The 26,703-nt window shown below is 39.1% G+C and overlaps 1 protein-coding gene across 1 annotated transcript in view; it reads left to right on the plus strand.

Moving 5' to 3' along the window:
• LOC102199148 (cell adhesion molecule 2-like) overlaps nucleotides 1-26,703 on the plus strand; it is a 65,184-nt gene that overhangs the window by 12,871 nt on the left and 25,610 nt on the right. Inside the window, exons 2-4 of the mRNA XM_005751017.2 lie at nucleotides 641-790; nucleotides 14,819-14,971; nucleotides 18,023-18,160. Coding sequence (XP_005751074.1) covers nucleotides 14,908-14,971; nucleotides 18,023-18,160 — 202 coding nt within the window. The 5' untranslated portion in view covers nucleotides 641-790; nucleotides 14,819-14,907. The remainder of the gene's footprint in view (nucleotides 1-640; nucleotides 791-14,818; nucleotides 14,972-18,022; nucleotides 18,161-26,703) is intronic.

Genomic DNA, 26,703 nt, shown 5'->3' on the forward strand with positions numbered 1-26,703 from the left:
TCCCTCTATTCAGCTTAGAGGTCACCCAGAATGATATCACTCAGTTGAGCTCTGCGATTCTCTCTTTGGATGCAGGCTTAACACAAATTAACATCCATGCATGCACACGAGTCCACAGAGAACAGTTTTTAATTGGTCTTCCCTGTGTAGCTAAGGTTTCAGGGTTGGTACCGCGGGCTAAATGCCTCCTGTGTGTTCAATGTTAGGGTCCAATTTAGCACACAGTAGTGACTGGCCAGTCTGCCTGAACATTTGCTTTGTAATTAGGCTGTTAAGCTTCTTCTTCTTTTTTTCAAACACACCAGACATTTTTGTTCTTCCCTTTTCTTCCCTAGTGAAGAGCTGATTTACTCCACCAGTGATATTAAAGTATTTTACTTATTTTCACAAGCATCCTTATCAAACAGCTGGATAAAAATCAAATTCCCCAGTTTACCTGCAGAGCTTCTTATTTTATATCGCCGTCCTTGTGCTGAATTGAAATTCATCAAGAGAATTTAATTACCAAAGCACCCGTACAAGTTGAGCAATCGCAAATGTGCCATCTGTCTGACTCTGTCTGCCCCAGCAGCTTTCTCTGTCCCCCACCTGATGCATCCACATCTCCTCTTACACGTTTCTCGTTTGTGTCGTTTTGCAGGGATAAGCGGACAGTATCCTCTGGTTCAGAACGTGACTGTGACAGAGGGTGGGATAGCGAACCTGACCTGCCGTGTGGAGTTTAATGACAACACCTCCCTCCAGTGGTCAAACCCAGCACAGCAGACCCTCTTTTTTGGGGACAAGAAGGGTGAGTTGGAGATGAAGCAGACAACAGCCACCACATGACAGATCTGGTCTTTAAAAGTATATGTTGGGTTTGCAGAGGAATGCATAAAACGGGATTGAATCCTTTTTTTTTTCTTTTTCTTTTTTTGTTGGTTGGAGATTGACCTAAAAAAACCAAAAAATCGCACTTTTTCTGTGTGCCTGTCTCTGCTGTGTCTCAGCATCTGTCCCACATTTCTCGAGTTTGTGTTTTCATGTCTGTGCAGCACGTTCTTTCACAGTAAGGAGAAACAGATAACACTTGTGTCCCAGCTGCTTTTCATGATGTTTTTTGCAAAGCTTCCCTCTGTGGATGTATAGTATGCCATTGTTATTACTCTTTTACTTTGTTACTGTTCATCCTTACACACATAGATAGACACACATCGCTACAAAGAAGCCGTCAGTGGTGAGAGTAGATGTGACCAGCTCTATTTTGAACAGTATAACCAGTGCTGATTACCACCTGCCATTTGCAGTTTAAGGGCTTTAGCTTCTCTGTCAGTTTGTGTGCAGTTGGTTTTGCTTCACTGTAACGGTTGTCTGTGGTGAATGATTGGAAAGTATAACTGAATAAGGTAAGTGGGGGTGTAAAAACAGGCTAGTGCATCATCCATCTTATCTGGAATTTCAAGCACAAGCATGATCAGTGCAAACCTTCGATCAGATTAACCACCGCCAATAAAAAAATGATGTGGTGAATCAAATCCGTTTTTATTTTCTATAACCCCTCGATCTAAATTTAAAACGGTGCTTAAAAGGTTTAAATTGATGTTCTGGTCAAGTTGGAAGATCATCCCACACGTTCTGTTGGTGCTTAGCTCGTACCAGCATTAGCGTCTGCAGCACACAGTATATTAGGAGTGATGCAATATTGTTGGCTTGTGTATAAGTGAGAGCAATAAAGTTGTTGCTGATATTCAAAGACTCATTTTCACATTTTGTGGTATAGCCTTCATCAGCAGAGCATACCTTGCTGGAGTATCCAGTTAGCTATTTAGTGGTACATTTTTCCCCAGGTATTACAATGGGTGCTCGGACCCAAATGACTGTCGTATAATGCAGAAGCGAACAAAAACACTTTGAAGCTACAGTGAAATTTCATAGCACATAAAAGCGTCAGCAATGAAAGCCACATCTTTGTGAGAAGTGCCTAAAGAGTGACAAGCAAAAAGTACAGACTTCACTTAAGGTGCGTGGGCGAGGGGCGTGTTTAAATCCAGTTTAATGATTTAAAAATGTTGAATAGGAGAGATTTCACACTTTTTTTTATAATAAGAGGTGTTTATACCCTCTTAATCAAACTCATGCTTCAAATGTATGGGTTTGTAAAAATTTTGCAACTGTGAGGATATGCTGCAGCGTACAAACAGAGGAGAGAATGTTTAGCGTTTTGTTATATAGGACTTTAACAATCTCATCAACACATCCCACTTTCAGGGAGAAAACAGCCTGGGAGTGATGTGTCTGCAGAGAAGACTCGAAGCTCTGTAATAAATAAGAGTTTATATACCAGAGAGCTGCATATTCCCACACAGACATTTCTCCATTAAACAAATGCAAGCCCTTGTTATTGTTCACACATTCACCGACGCACGCAAACACAATATCCTGCGTGAATACACAAACTCTAGGTGTGGCAGGAAACTGCCATTGTTTTAATGGCTAATAAGTACAGAGGGTTTATTCCTGACCTTTTACACCATCTTCAGTAGTGTCCCCATAAAGAGGATTCATGGGCCTTATTTAGTTGGTTCATGCCTGCTGGAGTGATTGTGCCCTGCGCATCTCTCAGCTGTATTATTTGAGTGTCATAGAGTATGAATCACACTCTCTTGTAAGTGTCTGGATTAAGCACATATGGGATTTACACAGTCTTTTTCCATTATCCCGCTGCCCACTGGGCTTCCTTGTCCGTTTGGGTGTTCATGCACTGTACGCGTGTGTGTTTTCTGTGTTGTTGTTTGTATGTATTTTTGCATAGGGTAACTGAATGCATGCATGGGGCAAAGCATTTCAATTTTCCGTCATTCACGTTTTCACTTACCTGCCTTTTTTCAGAAAGAGCAGCGGTAAAAAGCTGCATTGAACATCAAATTCAACAGGTGATGTTCTTCGCAGGTTATTCCATATCACACCAGGGGTCGGGCTTGGGGGTCTATTTCATGGCATTTCCAATGCAAGGCTCTAAGATTGGAAATGAAAAACCAGCCAAGGACTTTCTTATTATCAGAAAAGCAGGGGGATACTACTAAGGCTCCAGAGTTGTGTTGCTGTTTTGGTTTGGGTCTGTATTTGTGTATGTGTGTGTATGTGTGCTTTGGGAGTTGTCTTGCTGAACGTGGCAAATTCAGATGCACATGCTGATGGGAGCACAGAGATGGTGAGTGTTTCCAAAGTGCCACTGGCAGTGTGTGAAAGGAAAGATGTCTCAGCTGCAAACGCCTTTGAGCACAGTAGGTTTCAGATTAATTTTCCTTGCTGCCTGTTGGGAAGAAGAAGATGGGGATTAGGGCAAGCACACAGTTGCTCAAAAATACAACCCCAACTCTGCAACTTTTTGCATACTTTGCTATGTCACAGTGGTTGAAAAAACTATTTTTCCCTCCGTCTCTTAATGTACAAGATATTTTCCATGCAGTTTAGCATCTACCTTGTTTGAACCTGCAGGTTTACTCCGTGTAAACGCAATTCTTCTTTAAATGTTAAAGGTCTATTTCAAAGTCAGCTACCGTAAATATCATTGTGATGAATTGTGGTTTTCTCTCCACTCTATTTTAAACCGAAGGAATCATTTCAGATTTCCGTATTGATGCGCGTCTGCACAGCAGGCTGGTGACTTTGCACCGCACCTGCATGACCACATGTCGAATCACAAAAAAACATCACTTGCATCCAGGGTTAAACCCAGCCACAGAGCATTAGCATAAACATATTGCTTTTGGAAAGACAAATGCAGCAACTGACTCCATCGTAGTCTTTTGAGTGGTGCCGGTTTCTCGGCTGTTGTTGTTTAATGTCAGCGCTGAGATTCACCTCTAAGACATTTAGTCAGATGAAAGAGACTCCTCTTGTCTCCCATCCTCTCAAAGGTGCTGGCTGTGAAGAGTTGTTTGAATTTCAAATAAGTCATTGTCCCGAATGTAGCCAATTTTGTCCTTTCCATCACTTACCACTAAGGGACTTAAGCTGTGCTTTGACAGTGAGAGAGATGAGCGCTGGGCAAGAGGGATTCTCTCTTTTATAAGATTCAAAAGAGGCTAATATCTCCTTACAAATTGCTCTTTTGGTTGACTTGATAATAGCTTTATTTCCTGGATGGAGAAATTCTGCAATGGCCCATAATTACAAAATATTCGTTATTCCCATACTAGGAAGAGCCTATGTATAATTACTTTCCAGGCTAAATTTGCAAGCCTATTTAGTGGACTCATCATGTGTGAGCGCTCGCTATGGTATGACATTTAAATCACTTACTCAACATGGTTGCTATAATTCGCTAACCCTTTTACATACCATTTCTTTCTTTCTTTTTTGAACACCCACATGTGGGTTTTCATTTTCAACCTACTTCCTTGATTCTTTTCCCTTCTCTTTAATTATCTGTCCACCCCTACCTTCCAGACTATGGCAGGATCATGGTTTACCTGTCTTTACATGCATCATAAAGCGTTTCCCTGCAGCACAAACTTGGCAGAGCTGAATACATTATAGTTCTGTTCAAAATGATACTAAAGCGGCAGGCCTTTGTACTGGGAGCTCTGTGGCTAGAAAAGATGCTGCACATATTTCTCCAGTAATGTAATTAGTGGTCTGATATTTGGGTTTAGGTCATGTTGTCTTTGGACAACCTCCAGGAAAAAATAGTGACATGCCTTGCTGTGTGGTGGTGTAGTATTTCTTCAGGGTCAGAAATAGTACGCTTTATTCTGGAACTGACATCATTTATATTTGCTCGTTTAGCTCCTGAAATAGTTTCCCAGCTAGATAAGCGTGCAAAAGTACAGGGAAACTATCGTGTTGCACTATGAGAAGATTTTTATTTTAATTTTTTTGCCATTTTCACCTTCACTGAGTAGATGTGGCAGAGGCAGGAAATGTGAGGAAAGCGAGCAGATTGACATGCAGTAAAGGTCTGAGTTCAGCGTGAATCAAACCAGGGACTCTTAAAGATCCTTAAAGATATTTGCACCCATGTGGCATTCACTCTGAACACTCAGCCATTGAGTTGGTCTGTTTACAGTAGAAAAAGATAAAAATGGATTTTACAATAATAGTTCTCAGAAAAAAGCTCTAAAAGAAACATCTTTTAGATAAAAATACCATTGAATGCCGTTCTTTTCATGTAAATGCTACAGATTCAGCAAATCCTCATGAGTGCTGTTCTGTATATGTATTTGTTATGAATATATAGGCACTGAAATTAGTTTGACATCTTTCCAGCTAAATGCTTTATTAATGCTTAGATTTTGAGAGATTAATGCAAATTTTAAAGCATTTTTCATGCTCTTCAATTACTCTGGTCTTGCCTCATTCTGCTTAAAAGGCAAACTGACCATTAAGAGGTCACGCTGTCTTTGTAACTTCTAACGCAGTGTGAACTCGGGGAGCTACCTGAGTCCCGCGCATATGCGCTGGCATATTAGAAGAACAGTCAAATTAAAAACTGCATTCTAAAAATGGGCAAAATTTTCAGATCTGTTTGCTGCAGAGGTTATTTTTTAGCATTTTCTTTTTTTTTTTATGTAACTATGAGCAATAGTTTGTTAATGGTTCTTGAAAAATGACCAAGTGCTGAGTGCACCTGTGGTGGACAACTCTGTCTATGCTGCGCTATTTGCAGATTGATTGAATCTGTTTAAACATTAAGATTAGTGTTATGGGTGAACAGCTAAGGGCCAACTGCTCATTTTTAGGCCCCCAAACTGCTGAATATGAAACTATTCAGGTCCTAAGATATCAAATATTCAGCTGTCTGAATCAATTTGCTGGCTGTTTGTGGTTGTGTGAGCGTGTGTATCTGTGCTTGTAAGCCCATATATACGTGTGTGCATGTGGAATGTCAAGCCTTCCACCTCCCCGGTATGCAACCATGAAAGCTTTGATGCATTCAGAGTATCTGTGCCTGAGCAATTTAGGGGGATAGGCTTTTAAAAGTTTTCCAAAGTAAATAACAAAATAAGAAATGCCTGACAGACTTTTTATTAAACAGATAGCAGAACTTTCTCTCAAAAGTTAATCTTAGCTAGAAAGTTAAACTTTTGAGACAGCTGTCTTTTTTCCCCCTGGTAGAGTACCTCTATGAAACATCCTTTCATATCGGGCTGAAGATTGGTACGGTGTTCTCTCTGATAGAAAAAAAACTTGACTGTAAATCTCCAAAGATCCCTAACAAGTCCCCTTTCTCCAAGACAAGGACCATAAAACATGAGAGGAAGAAAAAGAAGGAAAAGGAGATGGAATGTAGGCCTTGGTGGGATAAAGGAGACGAATTAAGGAGGCATTTTATGAGAGCTTTCAGATGCAGTTATCACCTGTGAAAGAAACAGGCAAACTTTTTCTCTGACCTTGAGCATTCTGCGTCTTCTCTCTTTGTCATTTCACTTTGCGCATGTCTGTGTTTGAATGTAACATTCAGCGTTTGATTTGGAAAAAAAATGGGGGGGGAAACCCTGCTTTTGTTTGCAGTGCACTTAGACGTGCATGCAGGTATTGTAATTAAAAGTTCTGTATAGTTGTCACTGTGGATTGGAGAAACTGGTGTCAGACAAATGTCATTTCTGCTCGTTCTGATGTAAAACAGGCTGAGGTGAGAAAGACAGTGCACTGTCAAATGAGGCAACAGATCCAGTTATTACTGTCTTTATTAGTAGAGCCACTTATCATTCACAGGGTGTAGAGAAGAATACTGGAGGCAAATGGGAATAATTACCTCACACTTATAGTGTCAGGCTTATTCTTTCTGTCTTTAAGGAGAAAGTTCTGGAGTGCAGAATTGGGAATAGGAAATAATTTCTCTCTCTCTCGTTTCTTTTTTAGAAAAAGAAATCCATTTTTTAAACTGCAGCCTAAAATTAAGAGTTGTTTGCCTTTAACACTATAAAAACAAGGATACAACACTGCAGACCTTTTCCACTTTCTTTTAAATGCTTTGCAAAGTCATTTTGAAGGATAGCTGTAAAAATATGTAGCACCTTATAGACACCCCGCTCTCGAGCTGCTGGGGAAAATGTATTCCTCTGCAAAATACAGTAGAGTTTATGGGCAAGAGCTGTCTCCTCGCTGACCCGCTTCTCACAAGGACTTAATGAAGTAGGGCTGGCGAGGGTGTCCCACTGAACTCGACATGGCAGGTAGAGACTGATGAAAGAAAATCATTTCTGTCACAGGAAAAATCTCCACAAGCCAATTACTCTATAGAGTATGGCACATTTTACATTTTAAAAAGCCAGTATTCCACCGAAAGCTATAACGGGTAATGGAGGCTGAGGAATGCCTGAGATAGAGAATATACATTAAGCAATTCAATAGGCATTGCATTCTGTTTGCTTTTCCCTATCAGTCCCTCACACACACACATTCGCACAGACAAATTCAAGTCCCCAGATGGGTTGTTGACAAGGAAAAGAGAACAGTCACATCCAGACACAGGCGGCTGAATGTATATTCTGAAATTTGCACTTTTCTCATTATAAAACTGTGTCACTTGAATGAACAAACACCTGCCAAGGTTCCATACTAATACATACTGTCCCTGGATAGATGAAGGGACAGGGAGGTAGAAGGAAGGAGGGGGTCAGTGGAAAGAGGGAAAGAAAAGGGCAGAAGAGAGGCGAAGAAAAAATATAAGGAAGCAGTAAAATGTGCAAACATGACAGGTTAAAAGTGAGTAGTTTGAAAGTCCTGGCTATTATATGGACTCTGTATGTCCATACAATAAACACGTGTCTAGTGTAAAACAAAAAAAAATGTAATTACCATCCATTCACATACACGTTTCCTTTCCTGCCATTTTTAATGGTTCCGCAAAGCAACACAGGAAAACTGCTACAGTATGTATGCAGTCTAATTTGATATGTGCTGGACTCCAGTTCCACACACACTGTGCATGTCACCATATATAAACAAATTTGCTGGCATGCTGTGGTCATCTACTGTGATATTTGCAATTTTAGTGAGGCTCACCTAACATATTGATGGAGCACAAAGCCATCAGCTGTGTGTGGTAACAAACTTACTGTAGGGTTACCCTGGTGGAGCTGCACAGAGCTTTGAATACTCAAGCCTTCTGTTCTCTGTGGGAACAAAGGAAAAGTGATTAAATAGATACCTTTTAGTTTCACTGCGGTATCACATTTTTAAAGGTGAATGCTGACTATAATGCAGGTTTGGGTAAGACACTGGTCGGACTGTGCCATAGTCAGATTTGGATACTTAACATGTATTGTGCCATTGCTATTATCTGTGTTCTTAACTAATTATTAAAGTCAGTTTCATAGCAAAACCAGGAGGTGAAAAATGTCCATGACAGGCAGATCATACCTTATGTTTTGAGCTTTAATGGTGAAATGTAAAGATAATGTCAATAAGTGCAATAAAGGCTTCCCAACACATGTTAACAGATTAGAGCCTAAGAGGAAGAGGCGTCAACACCGCTACTCCACCTGTTTATATTAAAATGTTGACCAAAGGTGGTAGATGTCTGTGTGAACTACTGAAGATGCACTATTTTAATTGAATCTTTTATTAAGGATCAAAAATTAAAATTGCACAGAACAAACAGAGCATGTGTGCCTCCATACACAGTTTCCCACCCATAATAAAAATGTCACTTCAAATATATATATATTTTTTAAAGCATCTTGCACCTTCTGTCTGTGCAAGCTTTGCTTTGTCTTAGCTTTCCATTTCTGCACTCTGCGCTTTTCTTCTCAGAGTCTTGGAGCTTTGGTGTTACGGCCGTTTACTGTTATCTGACGTCACGGCTGCATTCATGGGAACCTCAGCATGGATGCTGTTCTCAGCCTGAGGCCATCAGCGGTTGTAATTGGATGTAGAGAGAATCACAAACTTGGGCTCAGTGATCAAAAAAAAAAATGTGGTTGTATTCCGTCAGTAGTTATTGTGGAATACAAATCTGCCACTCTTTGATGTTGACAACAACACCGTCCTCCACGAACACATTCAGGGCTGTCGGCACTAATGGTCTATAATGGATGGCATGCAGCTGCAGCACCTTCGCAGACAAATAGCAAAGGATGCATTCCTCTTCTCCACTCTCTCTGTCAATATACAAGCTTTCATGTGAAAGACTAGTGGTCGACTGTTTGTTCTACATGCTGTGGAAAAATGTATGTCCTGTGCACTGCTTTTATGTTGTATAAGTCATGTATAATTAGTATATAAAATTTGAACCCTAAAGAAAATCCAAATGTTAAAAAATATAAGCTACATTCATTGGGTGTTTCATCCCTTAATTGTATCCGTCTCCAGAAGTTGATGTTGTAATGATGCGGTCACATGAGCTTCTGGCCTCTCCTGCTTACCCTAACCCAGTCAGCGCTCTTCTCCCAGCTCTGCCCTCTGAGAGATCTTGCTCTTGGTCTTCCTAGAGCTAAGTAGCTTCTCCCCTGCCCTGATCAGCTGGGTGGATGGTGCTGATGTCCCAATGGGTTTGCAGTTTCATACACATCTCCTGCTCAGAGATATGTGCCAGATCCAGGAGGACCGTCTCTCTTGGGTAAATGACATATTGCAACCTGACAAAGGTGTGGGCCAAGATGCTTTTGTATCCACAGAGCATGTCTCAATTCCCAAATGTGCAGGTTAGCTGAAGGGAAGGGTGCCTCAAACTACACTGATAGAAACAGTGAAAACATTTCTCCAGAAGCCAGTTTCACTGCCTTTGTCCTTTGATTGTCATTTGCCTTCTGCGACCCCTGTAACTCTAATCCTTCCCAGTTAGGTATTTAGGTAAGCATTTGGACAATAGCACAACATTTTAGTCTTAATTCAGATAATACTAAAAGTATTAACTCTTTAGGAATTAAAGTCATTGTTATAAACAGCCTTTTCAGGAGGTCATTGGACAAACTAACATTATTTTAAATGGTTTGTGTTTAACACTTGTGTTGAAATGCTTTGCAACCAGTGAAAACTTGAAGTCCAGAACCCATGGACGTCAACAAATGTCGTTTCCTCAAATTCACTTACAGGCCTTTAATGCTGCCTGCGTGTATTTTTTTTTCTTCAATAACTGAAAAGCATGCTCTGTTGGGCTGAGATCAGATGACTTCGTCTTTGAGGAATATTCCATTTCTATTCTTTGAGAAACTTTTTGGTTTCTCAAAGGTTTAGGTCATTATGGCTGTGCATGGTAAAGTGCATAATGGATAGTGACGTTTTGGAGTATTTGGCTGAATCTGAGCAGAGAGTATAGCCCTCTGTAAACCTCCAAATGCATCCTGTTTCATCTGTCAGCAGTCAAAACACTAGTGACACTGTAACACTTCCACTTACAGCCATACATGTTCATGCCATAACATTGCCTTCACCGTGTTTGACAGATGAGGTGATATGCCGTCATTCCGCTACAAGTTCATTTTCGTTTCTTCTGTCCTAATCTTTTTAGAACTGTTTTGTTTAGGAAAATTCAAATCTGGCCATTCTGTTCATGTGCGTTACCAGTGATTTTTCTTTTGCTGTAAATCCTCCGCGTGAAAGCATCACTGGATTGTAGACAATGATGTGGCTACCTCAGCCTGAGATCGTTCTTAACTTAGTTAGATCATATGAGTGGGTTTTGGAAACTGTGCAATGATTCATTGTAGCTGTCTTCTGCTGTCTTTCAGGATGTTTAGTGTTGCTGATCAGCCTGCACATTCCTTCTTCTTCTTCTTCTTAAAATGTACCTGATTATTGATCTCTTTGTTTTGGATTTTCAGCCTAATGACAGCCTCTCTCATTTACATAAACATGTGTTTGAACCTCATATTGAGAGTACAAGTAAAAAAATAACCTAAGAACAGGCCTGACCATGACAATGACTTGCCAGTTAGATGTCTCTTTTGATTAATTGTTTTTGGGCACTGGTATAAAAGTGGCTTTAATTCTTAAACAGTGAATTTAGTTTTGTTTACAACCTTTTTTTAAACTTTAATTACTTTAAATTAATTTAAACTTTCATTATTTTATTCTTTAAACTTTTGTTAAACTCCCCTTGATTAAATATGAAAATCTTTACGTTGATTATTTGATTTACAGTCCATTGTATTGGTGTACAATGCTAAAATTACAAAAATAAATGGAATCATTGTCCAAAAACATATACACCTTACTACATTTCTAGATAAGACAGACTTTATTTGTAACTTGCTGATCAATTGGTCTGATTATGGAAGTGGGACTGAAATCTAAGGGTATTTTTACTGTTAGCAGTATCCTTAACAGCTATGTTGTGATTTCATGGCTATATATAACAGCTTTCATGTTTCCAAACCCAGCCTGAATCCCCTCCTTCCAGGGGGCTCAGGATGATCCTGCTTTTTGGCATCAAATCTATCCTGATCTTTGCCTGTAACTACTGGAGGAAACTACTGGAGGAACACATGACTGGATTACAAAATCCGGATTATGTATTGAATAATAAGAATCATATAAATTCAGTATTCGAGGAGTATTTAATCGTTTTTCTCCATTTCTTTATCAGGAGGTGATTGACAGGATTTTCCCACTGATTCAATCAAGTTTTGTTACAGCTGAGTCACTTTACAATTAATCGCATTTATTATAAATGTAATGTCATCACAGCAAGTCATATCATTCTCATTACTTTGCTTAAGTAAACCAGCAAATCAGAAAAGTCTAGATGCTTTCCAATGAACTCGTCATGCCCCTCATTCTCTCTCAAATCAAATCTTAGAGTGGGATTTCGAAGAGAGGACAGGATGAAGGTAGAGTTGTATCGCGACAGCAAGCGAGCCAGCTACAGTAAATGTATTTCCTGACATTTGCCTGCTCGTACTTCCTTGCCCAAAGCAAATAAGACAACAGTTGAACTGAAGCATTGTTTAACTTTTACACATTCACAGGTTAGTGGATCTGCCTGAGTAGACAGAATGAGGTCTTAGGGTGGGTGGAAAGAGAGAAACTGAGAGACTGACAGAAAGATAGATAAACAGAGACAAAGAGCAGTTTTTGTCTGGATTTAATCCATATTTGCCTTATTTTATTTGTTGGGACAAAGTCTATGCATTTGTTTGTGTAGTTTGATGACACGCGACAGGAATCCTATCTGTTCAGGAGAGCTTTAACCATCAGCTGAACTGGCAGCGTATTAGACTGAAACTAATTCTGTGGTCTTGCATTAACGGGCATGTGAACTCATACAGACACTCACAGAAACAGCGGTGTACTGTCACTACACTGGAGCCTACAGATATGTCATGTGCTCATATCAACTTGTCATGTCTGCTCAGGCTCTGTACACAACGTGTAGCGATAACCGGTGTTGTGAAGAACGGGAAAGGACAGAACAAATGCAATAATAAATGAGACAGAGCAGCTGTCGTTTAGCCAAACCGATTACAACACTTTCGCCATCGACGGTAGATGTTTAGCCTGGAACCCACAAAGCAAAGCCTTCATGTCTTTGCAGACCAAATGACACAGCATTGCTCACTGACATTTCTCTTTATTTTTCAGCTCTGTGATCACAGCATGCACACATAGAAGCTTCCAAAATAATGCACCTAGAAAGGCTAGAAATGTGCCACTGTCTGACATTTACAAAGGTACAGTTTCCACTACGTATAGATTATTACCTGTGCAACACTGAATGCCTTCTGCTTCACAAAGTTTTAATGAGAATAGAAGATGAGCAAATTTTTCACGAGTACTGTCACGGGAAAAACTACACGTAAATCCCCAAAATTATAATAGTGTACGGTTTGAAAAAAATGTTTTGCAACACATAGATTATTACCATTAGACTTTCCAAAGTTATGAGCAATTATCTGGCCCAGTTCCTCTGTTCTTTGTTACACGTATTCTGAAAATTCCCAGAAGAATTGTTTGGTCCAGGTTCATTTTGGTTCTACATGAAATCTTTTCAATTCAGATTTACAATAACCCCAGTACCGTTGTCTACTGGGCCAGTAGTGTGAGGCAGTACAATTATTTCTTACATCTCATGTTTTCATGCTTGGATGCCCAGCAGCAAAAAGAGTAACATATTGATGAACTGTAAAGAGTGCAACTATCCAGCTGTGCAATAAGACGCCAGCTGAACCAGTTAAATACAAAGAGAGCGCCGGCTTCTTTCAAAGAATTTGAAATGAGGCCTGATCTATATCTTAGCCTTATTAAGGTGCCTATTAAAAATATCTAATTATGTATTACTCCATTAATAAATTCAAGTGACTGGGAAATTACATCCATCCATTTTCTTAACCACTTACATGTTTACAGGATAGCAGGGGAGGGCTTGAGCCTATCCCAGCTATCATAGGTCACCAGTCTATCGCAGGGAAATTGCATCCATCTCTAGTAAAATTACATCTGATGGTCTAGCTGCAGGAATATAACAAGATACAATGTATATTTTTCCCTTACATTTAAAAGATGTTTCACCTAGTATTGCGTAGTATATAAAAATTAATTAAAGTTTGGATTGGAGTTTGAAGAAGGGCTGAAAAGCTTAACGCTTTACGATGTTATAATTGATGTATTAGATACCTTGGGTATCATTTCTCATAATTCTGCCAGCCAGACTAAAGTACTCCTCAAACAGACTGTGTAATAGCTTTTGCTTTTCAACCCTGTCTAGAGAGGCAACAAAACCCAGAGTGTTTTTTAAAATGATCATAAGATACAAATACGCTTTCAAAAGCTGACATGAAAGAAAATGTAAACATCTGTACAGAAATAGTCATGCTATCTTTCTGTTCTTTCCTTCAATCCAACCATACTAAGTCACACATGCGCACACACTGTACTTGAACAAGGCGAGTTCTGAGTCACTTTCATGGAGATTAAAAGCAAAGTAGCCTTGGCTGCTCATATTAAATAAGGTTTGTAGAAAGGCATTATACTAGCAAAAGGAAGGCTTGACTAAATCTTCCCGACAGCCAAGGCCACAGAAACAGCAGGAAAGAAATTTCTGCACACTTTATAGTTCACACAGCCTTTTTTTTAATTGCAAATTAGTGTGTAGTTTTTCGACTGCTATTTCCAAGGTGTCGACGAATTTTATTACATTTTTTTTTTATTTTAGCGCACGCTCCCGTCCTATCATAGACGTGAAGTCTAGTTTGAAGAGCCCTCTTGTATCTTTAAACTCGCCATTCAATCACAGCAAATCTATTTCTACTTGCACATCTTGCCAAATTCTCATTAAGCCTCACTCTCTGCCTTTTATTGCAATATTGATCCCCACTGCATTCGGTTATGTCTTTTGGAAGATTACATTTTCATATAAGTAAATGTCTGCAGTGGTTTACAGCAGTGAAGGCTGTGTGGTATAGTTTAATGCGGTGGTTTGCTGATGCATTCATTTTTAAAACTAATGGAAGAAAATCAATTTCATTGGTACTGATAGATGATTTTACAGAGAAGTCCATCTAGGATATGCATTAATTAATACCGAGAGCAGATATCGAAACTTTAGGGCTTCTGCTGTCGTTTTTTTCAGAACAAAGAAAATGTTTAGAACCAAATAACAGGCAAATATTTTTTTCTTGTTTGTTTTTTTTCCACATGAAATGATTCTAGATTGGTTAATCTCTCTCTGCGTGCTTTTTAAACTCTCTTTCTCTCTATCTGTGGATGCAGTTTATTCCCTATATGGACATCAACACTGATGCATTATAAGAACCACCGTTCAAATATTACAGCCTTAAACCCTGTACCTGTCACCGCACTGTAGAAGTCCACAAGTTTCTCCCACAGCTGCTAGTTTACAGTTATTTGAACATTTTTCTAACTATCTGCCTCTGGTTATCTGTGTTTCCAGCTCTAAGGGACAACAGAATCGAGCTTGTGCGTGCAACATCATCAGAGTTGACCATCAGCATCAGTGATGTCACGCTGTCTGATGAAGGCATGTACACCTGTTCTCTCTTCACCATGCCTGTCAGAACGGCCAAAGCTTATCTGACTGTTCTGGGTGAGTACAAGATCCAAAGCAAAAGCAAAAACTCCACCTCAAAGGAAAATTTCATAGATGGACGTTATAGCAGCTATAATGTGTGTAAAATCTGTAGTAAAGTGATCTAAGTACATGTTTTTCCTCTCTCTCTCATTTGCCATGGCTAAAAAATAATATATATACTTTTTTTTTAACTCTGAACAGTGTTTTAAAAAATTTTAAAAAACGGCTTCCAAATGCAACACATACCGTTTAGGTTTCCTATTACCTCAAGCAGAAATTGTCGATTAGTGAGAAAAAGACGAAAAAAAGCAAAAAAGAAATTGCATACCTTACTCAGATGTCTCGAGTGGCTGTATATCCATTTCTGCTCGTGAGGTTGCTGAAGATACAAAATGCTCCAAATGGACTTTCTTTTTCACTGAGTCTCAGGAGCTTTTCAAATCCAGTAATAGTCGTTTGGAAATAATTTGCAAATCTGACTCCCCATTTGAAATCTTTATATAAACATATATAATTATTATAATTCACAAAATCAAAATAGTGAAATTGTCGAGTATAGCAATATCTATGTCATTATTTTGGGAATTTGTTGATTTCAGAAGATTCGGAATTACTAGTAATACAGCATAGCTAGATTTTGCAGCCTTACTGGAGCCTTGCTTTTCTTTTTTGAGGCTATCAGCTTATTGGTTTGCTATGATGCTATGTTGTTAGAAATAGCCTGTTGCTTATGCCTGCAAATGCAGATAAAAAATAGTGTACACTGTTAGTACCTCCCTCCCCTTAGCAGTGTTTGTGTTGTGATCATGGCCTCACACAAACATTGTCTCATTTCTTGCCACTGGGCTTATTATCTTGCCAATTAGTTTTTGCTAATCTTAATAGATGTGCTTATGCACTCCAGGATCATTAGCTGGCTCTCTGTGTTAACAAGCATTCTGAGAATTAGACATTAAAGGCTACTGCTCAATAAGAATATGGAGAAAATCATTTTGCAGTTTTGAACAATAGTTAATGGTGCAAGCTAGAAAACAGAGAGGGTGATTTAATAAACACACCAAATAGTCTGGGGATGGCCTGGTTTATCTGCCACTGCTTTGGGACCATAAGCACTGGGGACGAATAAAAGAAAACACTGAAAACGATTTTGGAAAAAAAAAACTGTAATACTACAAATATAAAAGCTTCGCATTCAAATGATTTGGTGCTGGAACAAAAATATGTGCTCATCTGTTGCCAGTGTGTAAAGCTGATGAGAATGTCATTAAGGATAGTAGTGTTCAACCTTTTACCTGATGGCACTCTAGATGTTACAGATATTTTGAGATAGAGTTCAGCCTACAGGTAAAATAAATGTCTGTAATAAATTTCATAGCAATCCATCCTATAGTAGTTGAGACATTTCTCTAAAAAATGTGAAACTCCTGAAGGTAAAGTAAAAGTAAGAGCTCTGAATAATCAGGAATTCATCCACCAAGGGCCATCAATACTGGCACATTAATGCCTGGTAATCTTTCTTAAGTCTGAGTCATCAAAGTAGCAGGTTTACCAACAGACTATTTCTGGAGCTTAACTATGGGATGCATCGTTAGCTGCTAGCATTGCCGCTAATACGGCTAATGCTGATGCATGACTTGATGTGCTTAGTATTCGATCAGTAAGTATGCAAATGTTATCAGTAAAAGATATTACCTTTAGCTCTAAATACCTTATGATCGACCTTAATTCTCAAACGCTTAAAGGAAATGCATATATATTTATGTGTTGATCAGCATAGTAAGCACAGTAATCACACACCACCACAGAAATTTGTGGAAACAGTGAAATCCAATTTCCCTATTTTCCATGTATCAGAAATTGAGCTCTTTTCTGCGTGTTCAAAACTCAGCTTTATAGAGAGAGGGTGTAAAGCTGTACAGCCTATAGCCACCCAAGGGGAACGTGACTGTACACGATGAACAATGCACTTGATCTGCTTTTATTCAGTCTGGAGGAAAATCCATCAAATACTTTTCTGAGTCAACCCACACGCACTTATTCGCACACCACCGTTCTTAGCTGTTGTGGCACTCTTACTTTAGATACTTCAAAACTAAGCAATTTGCATAAAAAAAAAAAACAGGCGCATTAAAAATCACATGTATAATATTAACACATGCTTATCGCTAAATTGTGCCTCTGCCGAGCAGCGGCTGTTGTTGGGATTACGTATGCAGTTTGCGCCTTCAAACAAATGGGAAACATAAAACAGGAGGACCTTTAAACTGTGGCAATAAACCTTACAGGAGGTGGTGAGACGGACAAGGCAAGAGTCAGTCAATGGCATTGACTGACAGAACTTTCAGTCACTCAGCCGGAGGCAGACTTATTGCTCATTGACAGTGGAAGGGCAGACACCACACATTTAAAACACTCATTATGGGAAAGGCCAGTGATTAACATTTTCTGTAAATAGTAATGGCCTTGTCTGTGGTCACAGCCTTGTCACACACAGACATACAAAGCATACTATTTGTCAGCCTACAGTTTTTCCTTTGATTGATGTGATGATATTTGGGGTTTTATGTTTTCAAGGGAAGTGTAGTAGTGAATAAAAACCACAGGAAAAACTGTGGAATTGTTCTTTGATTGCACAATGATGTGTTTTTATGTATTTTATAATTCTGTGAGCATCAAAAACAAAATTCCTCCCTGCCTCATTGTATTTGTTTTGCAGCAGAGTCAGTGTTTTATGACCTGGAAAAACCAAAGAAACAAAACTAATGGTGAAAAATTATGTCTCTTATAATTTGGTTTGACCTAGCAGTGAAGCAGGGAATGACCCAGTGGTTAGAAAAAAAAAATCCACCCACCCATGTGCCAGCACGAATCTTCTGTGATGTACCGTCGAGCATGTCGCTGCTTGGTGAATCTCTGTAGTCTGCTCTCTAATCTCCCTGCAGGTGGGAAAGCTAGGGGGGCGGGTGATTTCCAATAAGGCATACTAATATTATTGTTGTATAATGACACCCTGCTGCGCATGAATTAGTTCTGCCATCGCTGTGATCTCCGTTTTCCATCCTTCAGGTGTGCCAGAGAAGCCAGAGATCGATGGCCTGACAAAGCCCGCCATGGAGGGAGACCACATCACTTTGACCTGCATCACCCAGGGCAGCAAGCCCGCCGCTGACCTGCGCTGGTTCAGGAATGAAAAGGAGGTCAAAGGTGTGTAACGTCATACCTGTGTTTACACATGCATCACATCTATGGGTACTGTGGCTAGAAAACATGCCATCATGCAAGCAATTCTAAAAATGCCAATCAGAGTTGGTGAATAAAAAAAGCACGTTTGCTTTTGTAGTCACCAAAAACAGGCTGATGATTCATTCGCTTTTGTTCAAAGATTCTGTTATTTTAAAACATGATCAACTTATTTTATAAAATCTAAAATTTAGGCTGTTCTCTGTAAATTAAAGTAAAACAAAATGTTACTTTTTTATAAATGAAACTATTTTGTTACTTTCTTTGTATTCCGTACCTATTAGCTGTGCTCTAATAGCATCACTTTCTGTAATTGGTATCTGCTGATTTACTGATATTTTAATACTCCCCAGTTAGCCCCACAGTGATCTCTTTGGAAAGCCATCTCGCTGTGTTGTCAGATACAAAAAATATTGGCTATCACATTTCACAATGGCTCGTGATTGTGCTTTGTGATAAACAAACGGAGCAGAAATGTGGCAGAAAGTACTCATTTGTATTTCACAATGGATTTAAAATTGGTATTTTCTTTTTCAAAAAACTATTGCCATAAAACTGTCGCTTTGGATGTCTCTACAGTGTATTCTTGTTCCGAACAAGTTGTTTCTAATAGAGCAGATTCAGCATGTGTCCTCTGGCCTGAGACCGATACATTAACCTCCCTTGTTATTAGAGGGCTGTTCTAAATCTCACTGACTGGACTACATACCTCATTTCCACCCTGCTCCCGCTCTGTTCTACTTGATGAACCGTCCGCTTTGTAATTGAACGAGACAGCGAGAGGGGGAGAGAGAAGGAAGGAGGGGAGAGGAGAGAGAAAACTGATAAAAGAGATTTGGACATGAAATGATGAAATAAAGTTTTTCAGGGAGAGGAGGAACAGATGCAGTTGTGTATCAAATAAAGTATATAACCCAGTTGGACAGACTGTCACAGATCATCACAGCTGAAGAACTCTTACAAAGGTTTCTCTGTTGATTCAGAAGGCAGATTAAAGTCAGATATCAAAATGCAAATTGCCCTTTTTCTAATTTAAATGACTGCTGAATTGGATTGAAAATCACACATTGACTTTTTAACTGCCAGAAAACAATGCAAATTTCTAGGAAGACGCTGTCAAAATCTTTGTATAACCCAACAGATCACTGAAACCTAATAAGAATAACAAGCAGGCAGGTGTTACACATTCTGAATACCCAATTAAATGTAGCAGAATAGGCTTTATGAGAAGGATTTGGGATGCGCGAGACAGAAACTCCCCAACATTAATTTCCCTCCTAATACAAAGGATTAATAAAGCACATAAAATGTTTTTTTGCCAATGCAAAGATAATTTTTTGTCTTATTAACTCGGCATTTTAATACTTTTATTTCGGCTGTCGCAGACTAAATTAGTTATGTCTGTCATGTCTCTGGCACATATTTCTTCTTGTAACTAAATGGGATGTTTTTTCTTTATGTGTATTTTTTAAAATTACTTTATCAATAGATGCTTCTGCTTCTGCTGAGACACCTTATAGATCACCTGGTAAAGTGCAGAGCATGCTAACTTCTTTAATTATTGTAATATTTAACATAAACATTTAAAGTAAAATCACATTCTTTCAATTAATGTTGTTGTTGGGTTTTTTCTTTTTACTCTTTTGTAATTTTACCCACTGCACTTAGTATTTCTTTTGTTCCCCTTCCAAAGAACAAGCATATAGCATATAACAGATTACAAACTAATTAGCAGGCTGAGTATTTTTTCCTTGCAGGCTTATTGTGTCTCTACGGGTGATTATTGCTACTCCCAGTGGCCAACTACTGAGAGAAGAGCTCCCTGTAAGGCACTGCTAGCCAGGACATTATGTTCTTTTAATTTACCACAGAAACAGGTAGTCAGTGATATCCTCTGTGGCTTAAAGTAGAGAAAATCTCAAGAGGATATGCTCTCTCATTAAGGTCAGATGCTATAATTTGCTGCTGAACATGGGCAACCGCTGTCTTTATTTCAATGCTTTAATAACTGTATAACAATATATTGTTTGATGTAGTTGTTTCTAAAATGTGCCTCGGAGCCGCCGTTTATAAAGCAGAACCTTGAGACAAAATATAAATGTCAGATTAGAAATTTGTTGTCAGACCCGCAGTTCGACTCGTCAAGAATTTCAATCCCAAAGGATGTTTGGCCTACGCTGAATTTACTGAAAAGCTCCCTGAGTTTCTGCCACTACACCCTTTCCACCCGTGTTTAAGTCCAGACAGCTCAGACTGCTATCTGGCTTTAGGATTTTCTATGGTGCAGACATGCTCTCAGATAAGACTAAATCAATGCTGGTTTTCTACACAGTTTTAAGCAGATATCATGTTTATCTTTCATTTTAATTACTTTGATGATGAGATTGAATCTGTGTCATCACTTTTGTTCGGAAATGCTCAGAACGAGGTCTCTCCTAAAACGAGCTTTGTTAATCTCGCACACTGGATCTGAGCAAAGCGATTTACCAACACCTGAAAAAGTCACCTCTAACCAAACAAATTCATGAATAGTAAATAGAAAACTTTGAAGAGTGCTGGTCTCAAAGGGGAAAAAACATGGATCCCTTATAATAATCTGTCTTCCTTGACAAGTACGTGTCGGTCCATAAAGAACTGTTTCATAAAAAGCTGACCGATTTCAATGTTTTGAAAATGTTGTGTTTTGTAAAGATAACATAAAAAGTGTTCCAAGTTCAACTTTTTAGTTTAAACGGCATGGTTGTCTTTTTTTGTTTTCGGTTTTTTAATTAGATGCCTGCAGTGTAGTTGCTTTCTGCAATTTATTTATCAGACATATTCAGAACATGTTTGGTTCAGGGAAAAGCCAGCGCTCAACAATATGATTGACACAGGCACATTTACATATTTAGTTCTGCTTTGTCAATCACTAAAGCATGTCTGCCACTAACTGGACCATTTCTTGTACAAATAAGAAGGTGTGAATGGACCCAGTCGGTCTAACTTGTTATATATGACACCTTGTTATATAAGACACTGAACGGCTGCTGCCATTCACAAAACATTACAATATATTTATTTCCTTTTATATATATATATATATATATATATAAAGAAACGGGGTTGCATTTAAATGGTTAAAATGAAATGAAACCAATAGTATGCATCTGATGGCTGGTGGTCTGGGATGTCCTCCAAAATAACAGACTAAAAAGAAAAAAAGCACCTAAAAGCAAGCAAATACAAAACAGCATGTGTTAATACACGATGTATCTATGCACGTGTAGGTGGATTGGAGTGCACTTCAAGTGTTCATCATCCTGACAGGATCAGGGTGTGTTCAATGTGAAAAGCCATCTGATTGTGAGCGACCATGCTGGGAATAAATGACAATTGTGACATATTGGTGTGGGATCTGGGGGAATAGAGAAGATTATATTACTGGCAGAGCCACTGGAGCAGTCCATCACCCATTCGCATGCAGTTAACAGACACCCTATGCTAAATGTGGGTGTGTACATCTTTGTATACGTGCGCGCCTGCATGAGCAAAACAGACAGATGGAGCAGACAGCGTGCATGTAAGGACATAAGCTTGTGTGTGTGGAACAGAATCCAATATTCTTATTTCTCAGTCTCTTTGTCCCTCAGATCCCCTCAGTCCCCACCCAGTAATGATATATTTCTATCTCAGTTACACACCATAACCCAGAGAGACCTCTTCCAATATCACCACATGTAGAAGTTGTTTACACACCGCTGAACCAGGGGGAGCTGTGTGGAGACCAAGCAAGGCAGAGATGAAATGAATATTTATTTCAAATAAGGGTGGGGATGTTCTCTATCAGACTAGCATTATCATACTCTCTGACCTAAACTGTAGAGGTTATTGCTCCATCATGTAACGCAATAGCTCTATTCCAAGGGGGCTTAAGGGGAAAAAACACAGAGATTTGATTCAAATTCGTTTGCAGTCGCATCCCTATTCAGTTGTCAAACTTGTTAGTGAAGGACAAGGTCTGAACACTATTTAAGGTCATTGTGACCTCACATTTTGCTACACTATCACTCAAATACTACTGACTGTATTCATTTATGGTTAATTGGCCAGAATTTGGTGCTACTCACTATTCGAACATTCGAATGGGGTTGAAGAGGTGAAGGGAAAGAGGAAAAAATGTGAACACTGTGAACATCCCACTATGAATCAAGTTCAAAAATTTAAAGAAGTTTTGCAGTTAAAAGAAAAAAATACACTTTTCAGCTGCTTGGGCAGTGTTAGACAGCTTTGCACAATACATAAAAAAGTCTGCGTTGGGACTACATTTATACTATCCAGCTCCCCGGGGTGCTGCGGATCAATGACCATTAAAGATGTAATTTCAAGATGGCTCCTGCAAGTCACGGTGACATGAATAAAAGATGCGTTAGATGCACACACAAAAATACCTCTTTACCCTCTCTATCCTGTTACATGTGCGCAACAAAGTACTTGCAAACACGCACGTCTGACATATGATCTGTGGAAATCTGTTTCTATATTAATCAGCATTAAGATACAGGACTCAAATGGACAAACAAGATGTTCCACCTTTTTTGTTACTTTTACAATGAGTTTGAAAAAAAAATGAGTTTTTTTTCAAAGCTTTAAATAACAATATGTTAAGAATAAAGGGCGTAAGTGCAAAAGGTACATCCGACTCATCCTGTGAGTTTGAGGTTAACAGATTTAGACTTGCGCACAGAAGAAGAGATCATATTGCTACGCCCACTGTCTGTGCCCATTAAAAGCCACGTCCTAAAGGTGGAGCACCTGTCCATTTTTTTAAATGTCAAGACACTGAGACTGACCAGACCGCTCCTTCTAGAGTGGAAAACCGTCTTCACAAATCCGCAGTACACGCTTCTTCGCTGTGAATGCTCAGGGAGTTTCATGTCAGAAAGGACATTATGATACTGGTCTGCCAGGCAGTGATAGGAAGTCTCCTAACATTTAACAGTGCTCCCCCCGGTTGTAGTCACACGTCAGTTAAGCACAGAGTCTAGCTGGTAAGGCAGATCAGTCAGGGGAAGATGCTTACAGACAGCCAACAGACAAGCTCCCTGAACGCTGCACAGTAGCAGGAATAAGCGAGAAGATGGTGGACAGCACGATATATCATCTCCACACCTCGCTAGAGCGGGAGCTTGCTGCATATTTTTGCTCTTGTTTTAAAGTTTACTCATCCTTATTGTTATGCAGCTCATCTGGCAGGCAAAGGGAACAGCATACATAGGTGCTAATCTGCCAATATTTTCTGGTAATATTGTGTATTTCAGCGAATTTAAATTTAAAATAGTGTTTAGTCTCGCATATATTTTGATTATTCTCACTCTCACCCGTAAAAGATTTGATATTGTTCTTGCTTGTGCAAGTTGCTTTAATTCTCAGATGGGATGCAGCTCAGGGTATGTTGCGTCAGCCCTCGGGCCCCTGCCGCCAGGATTAGTCAGGTCTGGCACTGTTGCTCATGATTCCTCCACAACCCCAGCAGACCTCCTCGGTCTCTCTTGTCGGTCCCTCTATGTTCTCTTCTTCGGCTTCAACTCTCTCCTGTGAAATCGCTTAAAGGGGTCAGATTCTCTCATTGTACGCCTGTCATTTCCATTTCTAATCCTCCGAGGCTCTGTCTTGGCTCACACCATTGATACAGAGCCATGAGCACCCACCCACAAAACAACCGCATTTGTAGCCAAATACTACCAGGCTATTTGCGGAAAAGAGGTACTACAGGTGCATATGGCAGCATAGTGCCATTTTTTTCTCCTTTTTTATTATATCGGGTCTACAGAGTGTGTTTGTAATGAGAATAAATAACAAATGAATATGATTTTTAAATAAAAGCTCAAATTTGCTACAGTATTTTTTCACATTATTTCCAGTTATCCCTCCATTTGGGTCACGGTGTCAGCAATCTAATCCGAGATGCCATTGCTACCCTTTTCCCAACCACCAGCCACCTCCAGCTCTTCTGAGGGGACACCAAGGCTTTCCCATGCAAGGCAAAAGAAATAATCTCGCAGGGTCAGTTCCAGGGTGTCTTTCTGACATGCCAAAACCACCTCAACTGGCTCATTTTAATGCTGAGGAGCAGCAGCTCTACGCTAAGCCCCCTTCTGAATGACTGAGCTCCTCACCTTATATCTAAGGATGAGCCCAGACACCTTTCAAAAGAAGCTCATTTCTGCTGCTTGTATCTGAGATGTTATTCTTCCAGTCACTACCCACAGTTCATAGCCATATGTGAAGTTAGGTAGGAACGTTTAACAGTGATGCTTCGCCTTCACCTTCAGGTCAGTGGATGTTGTGTTCACTGCAGTTTTTTCCTCTACAGAATTATTTTTTCTGTCAGTTAAAAAATGCTTTCTGGTTTTATTTCCGTTTTAACATTACATATGAATCTTTTGCAACTTTTCTTACTCAAGCCACTGAATATAATATGTCTGTCATGTAACAGTTTTTCTTTCTTCTTCGATTGACACGCGAGAGCTTTAATGGCACGTCAATGGCAGCTGCTCTTTTCAGCTGTGTTTAAAATGTGATAAGATACTGTATTTATGGACCAATTACATCAACTCTTATCCAAACACTTCCACACACACACTTTTGTGCATGCTGATTGCTGCTCTTTATTGATGAAGTCTTACTTGGTGTTGGACAACTGTGATTATGTTCTCGAAGTGGATCTCGGAAGACTCGGGAATTATAATGTTAATGAAATTAAACTTTGAGCGAGCATGTCAGTTTCTGTGCTCTCATCCTGAATCACACGCAAGCAATCAGAGACCATTTAAAATTCCATGACAAAAAAAAAAGAATCCACACTCTTAAATTAAACGGCCGAATTATACACTAGAGAAAGTCGTTTTTTGAGTCTTTCCAGCAGTTTTATTTCAATGCAAGCATATTTACAATCAAAGAACTTCAAAAATAGAATTACAATATAAAAACTCAGATATAGTAATATTATAAGATAACTAACTAACTTGCTGAAAGTCTACTGTGAAAAATAGAACATTAGGAGCATCGCCAAGTGCACATTACAATGATTGAAGTACTTAAATTTGCGTCTTTAGCAGCCTTTCTGTGTGTATAATCAGACTGCATAATTCAAGATGATACCTTCAGTTTATTCAGTCATCACAATCTTTTGATTTACATAAAATAGTTTTTATAAAATAAAAACACTGTAACTTCTTATCCTCTTTGGAAATGTGCTGTAAAATACCATCATGTCCATATGGACCAAAACCTCAGAGGAATGTTTCCATGACCTTGTTGAATCAGCGATGCTGAGCGATAGAAATATATATTATACTCACCAGCCACTTCGTTAGCTACGCCCATTTAACTGCTCTTTAAAACAAATATCAAATCAGCAAATCATATAGCAGCATCTCGGTGCATTTAGGCATGTAGACATGGTCAACAAGTTCAAACCAAGCATCAGAATGAGGACAAAAGGTTTAAGTGACTTTGAATGTGCTTTGGTTATTTGTGCCAGATGGGCTGGTCTGACTTTTTCAGAACCTCCTGATCTACTGGGATTTTCCTGCACATATGGACCATAATCTCTAAGAAATGACTCCAGCATCCCGTTGAATCTATACCACAAAGAATTAAGGCAGTTTTGAAGCACTTCAGTCCAACACACTGACACAAATACACAAGATCGTTCTTTTACTCTTTAATTATGAACACAAAGCCAACAACACAAAGCAAACTTGAAATCAGCCCAGAGAAACTTCAAAGCAAATTCTGCTTCAATTCTACTGTAACTGAAACATGTATAAGTAGAAATAGAGGCTCCACTATTACAAGTCTGATTCTTCATCGCTGCCTTACTGATGAAGTTCAGGCTCCGTTGCCATACACTCGGCTTTAAGATCACACTGGGTTCTTTGCCAGTTTTCTGTTAGCATGCTGTCCACACAGATGTTTGCAAAGTGCAGATTCTTTGCCCTGGATGCAGTTTGCACTTTACCAACATACTCTTGTCTTCCCGTGGCATAAAAATAAAAGAAATGTTTGTACATCCATTCCTCAAAAGGTACAGACCACTCCATGTTCCTCCTCTCTGCACACAGACTGAAATCAGCTGACTGTAGCACAAGTGAACAAGAAGAAAAAGACGTTTGACTTTTTTTTTCTTCCTATCCACCCATCTTGCAGATATCTGAAGGACCTTTTTTAATTATGATGTGATTATTGAACTTACTACAAATTACCAAAAAATCAAAAAGAGCAAAAACAGATATAGCATGTTTGAATTTTTAAAAGGGCATTTGTTTAGAAGGAACCTTCTAGTGTTGCAGAAAGGAGGAGAAAGACAGGTTGGACTCGTGTGTTGACAAAGAGGCAGGGAGTACCAGTTCATTAGGACCTGCCATAAGTAATAGAAATGGAAAGAAAATGTTTGCACTCCTAAAAAAAACTATTGATACTACAAGTTAGATGTAATTTATTTTAGCCGTCATTTTTTTCCCCTC

The sequence above is a fragment of the Pundamilia nyererei genome, unplaced genomic scaffold, assembly GCF_000239375.1.
Source record: "Pundamilia nyererei isolate P.nyererei 1_Seehausen unplaced genomic scaffold, PunNye1.0 scaffold00297, whole genome shotgun sequence".
Taxonomy (NCBI): Eukaryota; Metazoa; Chordata; class Actinopteri; order Cichliformes; family Cichlidae; genus Pundamilia; species Pundamilia nyererei.